The sequence below is a fragment of the Camellia sinensis genome, unplaced genomic scaffold (genome assembly GCF_055761805.1).
Source record: "Camellia sinensis isolate YWXY unplaced genomic scaffold, ASM5576180v1 Unanchor474, whole genome shotgun sequence".
Taxonomy (NCBI): domain Eukaryota; kingdom Viridiplantae; phylum Streptophyta; class Magnoliopsida; order Ericales; family Theaceae; genus Camellia; species Camellia sinensis.
Genome location: NW_028129350.1, coordinates 32,283 through 39,142, shown reverse-complemented (window position 1 = coordinate 39,142; position 6,860 = coordinate 32,283). Strand labels below are relative to the sequence as shown.

Sequence of the window (6,860 nt, the reverse complement as noted above, 5' to 3'; positions counted from 1 at the left end):
TTGGAAGAAACTTTTATGGAGAAAAAAATAAACAAAAATAGTAATTTTTTATTTCAACCTTCTTCTTCTTCTATTACTCGCTCTTTTTCTACTTCATTTTTTATCCGTCGAGACCCGTGATTTATCCCCTACAAGTATTTTCTCTCGGGTCGGGAGAAAAGACAAAGATACATAAAAAGGGGAAAGGAAGGTGGAAAAAGTAAAAAATTTAATCATTTTTTTCGTGTTATAAATAATCCTCAGATTTTAACATTAAAAACTTTTATATTTTCTCGTTCGTTCCAATTTTCTTCTTATTCTACTCCTCTATTTTCTTATATGAACAAGAAAGAGATAGATAAAGAACTGTCAAAAAAAATATCCCCTTCTCCTTTCCGGAAGAAGGGGGGGGAAGGGAGGAGTTATATTAAAAAACAATTATCTTTTCTTCCTTTCTATTCTTCTTTCGTCGAGGAAGAGGTAAGTAGGAAAAATAATAAAAAACAAAATGAATCAATTCAAATTGATATTTGGACAAATGGTTCATTAAGTCCTTGACAATCATTATTTAATGCTTTTAAAAAATTATTTGAAATTTTTTATAATTTTAGTAACTATTCATTAATCAAACCGATTATTTTTTAAAATTTTTAATTTTTATTCCAATTATACGAAAAATTTAAAAAATAATAGCATTTTTTATTTAAAGAGCTCCCTTTAATCCTCTTTTTTCCCGGCAAAAAAAAACCAGTAATAGTTGGTATAAATCAAATTACACCTCCCCCTCCTCCCCTGTATATTTTTCCTTTCAAAAAGGAAGGAAAAATTTCTACGAACTCGTAAGTCTTCCCCCGAACTAGGGAAAAAGAAATGGATGAGGAGAAAAGAAATGGATTTATCCATTTCTTTTCACCGTCGAGAAAAAAAAATATATTTTTTTTTCTCCAATCCATTTCTTTTTCCCGTCAAAAAAAAGAAAAACCATAGTAATAGTGGGCATAAATCAAATTCTCATGAACTCGAATTTGAAAATGGATTAAGAAAAAGGGAAAAAAAGCAATTGCTTTTTTTTCACCCCCCCCCTCCCCCCCCCCTCGCGGTGGGGGGTAGGGGGGGGGTGGAAAAAAAGCAATTGCTTTTTTTCTCTTTTTCTGCTTTTGCCCTTTCTCGAATGATCCCATGATATTGAAATATCATGGGATCGCCGGCAAAAGCAATTGCTTTTTTTTCCTTTTTCGACGAAAATTACCCCCCCCCTACCCCCCACCGCGAGGGGGGGGGGGAGGGGGGGGGGTGGAAAAAAAGCAATTGCTTTGGCCGCGTCTATGGGTTCACAAATTTAAATTTGAGAACCGTCATTCGATCAAGGGCAAAAGCAATTGCTTTTTTTCCCTTTTTCTAAATGCCCACTATTACTATGGTTTTTCTTTTTTTTTAGGGAAAAAGAATTCATGCAAGCATGAATTCTTTTTCCCGTCGCTTTTTTCATTAGGGAAAAAGAATCCATGCAAGCATGGATTCTTTTTCCCGTCGCTTTTTTCATTAAAAAAAAGCAATCAATTTGGCCGGCGACTCCATATGGGGGCCCGCAATAAAAAATTGCGGGCCCCGACAAAAAAAAGGGTTATTTATCCGGAATGGCCATAAAGCATCCATTCTTCTATATCGAATGGATGCAAATGTATAAAATGGCCATTCCGGATAAATAACCCTTTTTTTTTAATTTTCAATTTTATGGAATCATTCGATAGCCGGCCAAATTGATTGCTTTTTTTTAATGAAAAAAGCTAGTTTTTTTTTGTTTTGGATTGCTTTTGCCGGTGATTCTATGCGGGCCCCGACAAAAAAAAGGGTTATTTATCCGAAATAGCCATAATTCAATGCATCTCATAAACTCGATGCATTGAATATGTATATAAATGGCTATTCCGGATAAATAACCCTTTTTTTTTCTATTGAAATAGAAAAAAAAAGGATAAGAAGAAAAGAAATGGCTATAGCCATTTCTTTTCACCGTCGAGAAAAAAAAATATATTTTCTCCAATCCTTTTTGTCGGGGGGGGTGAAAAAAAGCGAATTTGAAAAATAAAAGAACGTCATTAATCGTTTATATATGTATTTGACGGGAAAAAGAAATGGATGACTAGAAAAAAAGGAAGTAAAATTTGAAATAAAAAATTGTTATCTAAAATTAATTGGATGACTTTATTACTCTTTTTTATCAGCTTTCTATCAATAGAAAGCGGATAAAAAGAAATAATTAATTAAAAAAATATAAATATTTATGGCACATAACGTTAAAATTTATGATACTTGCATTGGGTGTACTCAATGTGTAAGAGCTTGCCCAACAGACGTGTTAGAAATGGTAAGCTCAGACGTTTGTAAAGCAGGAATGATTGCTTCTGCTCCACGCACAGAAGATTGTGTAGGTTGTAAACGATGTGAAACAAGCTGTCCAACAGACTTTTTAAGTGTACGCGTCTATTTAGGCGCTGAAACAACAAGAAGTATGGGATTAGCTTATTAATTACAACTTTTTTTGAGGAAAAAACTAAATCGTTAGGTTTTCCAAACCCATTGATCGAAATTTTTCCCCTCCCCACCACCCTCCCCTCCCCCCCCCCCCCCCCCTACCCTTCCCCTCTCCCCCCTGGGGGGGGGAGAGGGGGAAGGGTAGGGGGGAGGGATGAAATCTAAGAAAAATTGAGGCTGTTTTTTTAGGTACTTTAAGAAGTATCCTTTAAGACCAGACAGACCCCTATTGACAATAGGGGTCTGTCTGGTCTTAAAGGATACTTCTTAAAGTACCTAAAAAAACAGCCTCAATTTTTCTTTTTTTAGCTTTTTTTTCAGGCAAAGAGAGTAAAACTTGTGAATAGGAGGAATCGTTAAAAAAATTTTAACGATTCCTCCTATTTAGAAACAATAACGCTTGGGGGAGGAATAAATTTTAAAAAAATAGTGAAAAATAATTTAAATCAAATTAAATTTGCCTAAATTTTCACTATTATTGTTAAAAATAAAATAAAATATATGACACGTGTAAAAAGTCCTAGAAAAATAAAAAGACGCACCTTATTAAGTGTTACAAAAGGATACAAAAAACCCGCTAATAATCATTTTAGAATAGCTCATCAACGTTTTTTAAAAGCTCAAGTTCACGCTTTTCGTGATCGTCATGGAAAAAAACGTATTTTTAGAAATTTATGGATTATTCGTTTAAATGCATTTTTACGTAATTCTTTTGGATTAAATTATAGTTCCTTAATCCATAAATTAAAAAAATCAAAAATATTAACAAATCGTAAATTAATGGCTCAATTAGCAATTTATGATTGGATTTTTTTAAATATTTATTAATAAATATTTAAAAAAAATCCAATCATAAATTGCTAATTGAGCCATTAATTTACGATTTGTTAATATTTTTTGTCTTTTTTTTTCTTTTTTTCCAATTTCCTGCTTTTGCCATTTATAGAATGAAGGGCAAAAGCAGGAAATTGGAAAAAAAGAAAAAAAAAGACAAAAAAATCCAATAAAGACTTAAAAAAAAGAAAAAAAGGGAAAAGGAGAATCTGAAAAAAAAAAGATAAATTCCTATTTTCCTTGACTTATGCCTATTTTCATATGGAAGAAAAAGCAAAAAAAAACCTATTCTAATTATCCTTTTTTTTGACGGAAAAAAAAATAAAGATTCAAGTTATTTGGATATAAATCAAATTACACCCCCCCTCCCCCCCCTGTATATGGGGTAAGGGGGGTGAAAAAATCGAATTTGAAAATGTATTAAATGCCTAAATAAGTTAAACCTTTATTTTTTATAACTTATTAAAAAAAACCTATTCCAATTCTCTTTTTTTTCGACAAGAAGAAAAAAGCTTTACAAAAAAATTTTAATTAATATGCAAAAATCGCGCTATAAATATATAAAACTGTTAAAAAAATATTTGTCTGTTTCTGGTAAAATTTTGCCACGCTCTATTACAAGATTAACATGTAAAGAACAACGTGCTTTAAAAAAAGCTATTAAAACAGCCCGCATTTTAGGATTATTACCTGTAACTAATAGATAATTAAAAACAGCGAATTTTCGATTTCGCTTAATTATTTTTTGAAAAATTTTTGATTTATCAAAAAAATAATGTAGGAGTTTTGATATGAAAAAATATCGCATTTTTAATAAGAGATTTTTTCATCGAAACAATTAGTGAATTGAAGATTATCACCTCGAATTATTCCCCTAGGGAAAAAAAAAAGAAAAACCATAGTAATAGTGGGCATTTAGAAAAAGGGATTTTTTTTTTTTTTTCAATTTCCCGCTTTTTATCATAACCTTGTTGACGGGGTCTCTTATTAAAAAAAGCCTTTTCTCAGAAAAAGGCTTTTTTTAATAAGAGACCCCGTCAACAAGGTTATGATAAAAAGCGGGAAATTGAAAAAAAAAAAAACCCCCCGGTTCGGGGAAAAAAAGCAATCAGAAAAAGGGAAAAAAAGCAATTAGAAAAAGGAAAAAAAAGCAATTGCTTTTGCCCTTTCTCGAATGATCCCATGATATTTCAATCTCATGGGATCGCCGGCAAAAGCAGAAAAAGGGAAAAAAAGCAATTGCTTTTGCCGGCGATCCCATGATATTGAAATATCATGGGATCATTCGATAAAGGGCAAAAGCAATTGCTTTTTTTCCCTTTTTCTGATTGCTTTTTTTCCTTTTTCTAAATGCCCACTATTACTATGGTTTTTCTTTTTTTTTAACTTTTTTTATTAAAAAAAATCAATCAATCTGGCCGGCTATCAAATAATTCCATGAAATTTTCAATTGAAAATTAAAAAAAAGGGTTTTTTTCAAATTTCCCGCTCTCTCTATGAGCCTTATTTACAGGGGCTCTTTTGAGGATAAGGTTCCGCAATTTGATCAAATTGCGGAACCTTATCCTCAAAAGAGCCCCTGTAAATAAGGCTCATAGAGAGAGCGGGAAATTTGAAAAAAAACCCTTTTTTTGTCGGGGCCCGCAATTAAAAACTGCGAGCTCCTATATGGAGTCGCCAGCCAAATCGATCGCTTTTTTTACCTTTTTCTAATTGATTTTTTGGGGGGAAAATTGACGATAAAGTAAAAAAAGTTCAAAAAAGAGGCGCTCCTCAAATTTTTTCAAAGTCATTTCTACCTTTTCTCCTTAATCCCTTTTTTTAACAGCTTCCTATTTATGAAAATTATTTTGAAAATATCCTCCCTTCTTTTTCCAAAAGCTTTTTCATAGAAAAGAGGAATCTAAAGTCATTGAAAATCGCTTTAAGTCTTTATGGACACCGAAATAATAAAAAAAGATTTAAAAATTTTTAAAGTCGAAAACAAAAAAAAAAGGGATTTTTTTCCCTTTTTCTCAATGCCTTTTTTTGTTTTTTCAATTTTGGTGTTCTCGCCATTAATTTTATCGTTTTTTCAGGGTTCTCTTTAAATCGCCCTATTGCCGGGGTATCTTACGCAAAAAATGGCTCTAAATGAATTCATTTAGAGCCATTTTTTGCGTAAGATACCCCGGCAATAGGGCGATTTAAAGAGAACCCTGAAAAAACGATAAAAAACCCAGTTCGGGGGAAGACTTTTGGATGAAAGGATCAAGCTTCCTCCCCAGATTTTTCCTCCCCCAAAAACGATTGCTTTTGCCGCTTATCGAATGATCCCATGCGGGGGCCCGCAATTGAAAATTGCGGGCCCCGCATGGGATCATTCGATAAGCGGCAAAAGCAATCGTTTTTTGGGGGAGGAAAAATCTGGGGAGGAAGCATCGGTAAAAAGAATCACTGTCTGCAGTGATTCTTTTTCCCCGGAGAGGGAGAAATGACAAAAATTTGAGAAACACGGCGAGGATCGTTGACAAGTCAACAATCTTCTAAAAAAAGAATAGCATATAAAAAGCGAGTGTTTTTTTGATAGAAAACTATCTTTACTGTACAATCGAATTTATATGATAAATCTTTAATAAAAAAAATTTTATGTTGAAACACATCATAAATAATGTGTTTATAAATCTTTATAAAAAAAAAAATTAAAAAATATGGCGAGTAAAATTGATACTATTATTGAAGAATTAAAAGGTCTAACTTTATTAGAAGCTTCAGAGCTGGTTTCACAAATTGAAAAAGTTTTTAATGTAGATGCTTCTGCAGCAGGAGGTGGAGTTATGATGTCACCTCAAGTAGCAGGAACAGAAAGTACTAAAACAGAAGAAAAAGCTGAAGAAAAAACTTCATTTGATGTTATTGTGGAATCTATTCCTGATGCAAAACGTTTAGAAGCATTAAAAATTTTACGTAAAATAACCAACTTGGGAATTTCCGAAGTAAAATCCTTTACAAATTCATTACCAAAAGCATTGGTTGAAGGAAAAACAAAAGATGAAGCGGAAAGCATCAAAAAAGAGTTAGAGGTTACAGGTGCTGTAATAAAAATTGTTTAATTTAAAATACAGCTTCTTTGTAAAACTAATAAAAAATTATTATAACTAAATAAAAATAATAAAGGGCAACAGATTAGGTTTAAGATTTAGTGTAGCAAGAGGTATGCGTTAAATTAACAATTTAGAATTACGAATTTTCATAAATTATAGATTATTACATTTAATTGTTGAGGTAATGCTACCAGGTCTAGTTTCTTAAATATTCTTATACATTTACTAGACAAGCGTGTCCAAACACGTGTTCCCGTACCGGGGGTTGAGGGAAGATAACCCGAGGCTGAAAATAAGCAACCCGGTATTATTTTGTAACTAAAGAAATGGTATCTCTTTAGGGCATGGGAAAATCTAGATAAAGGGAAAAAAAATAATTAGAAAAAGGGATTTTTTTTTGTTTTTGAAACCCTATTTTTATCGCCCTAT

The 6,860-nt window shown here is 32.2% G+C and overlaps 1 protein-coding gene across 1 annotated transcript; it reads left to right on the top strand.

Moving 5' to 3' along the window:
* Positions 1-6,038: 6,038 nt before the first annotated feature.
* On the top strand, positions 6,039-6,440 carry LOC145817614 (large ribosomal subunit protein bL12c-like). The gene has a single exon (XM_082912755.1). It carries the CDS (start codon positions 6,039-6,041, stop codon positions 6,438-6,440), a length of 402 nt encoding a protein of 133 aa, XP_082768881.1.
* Positions 6,441-6,860: the final 420 nt, after the last annotated feature.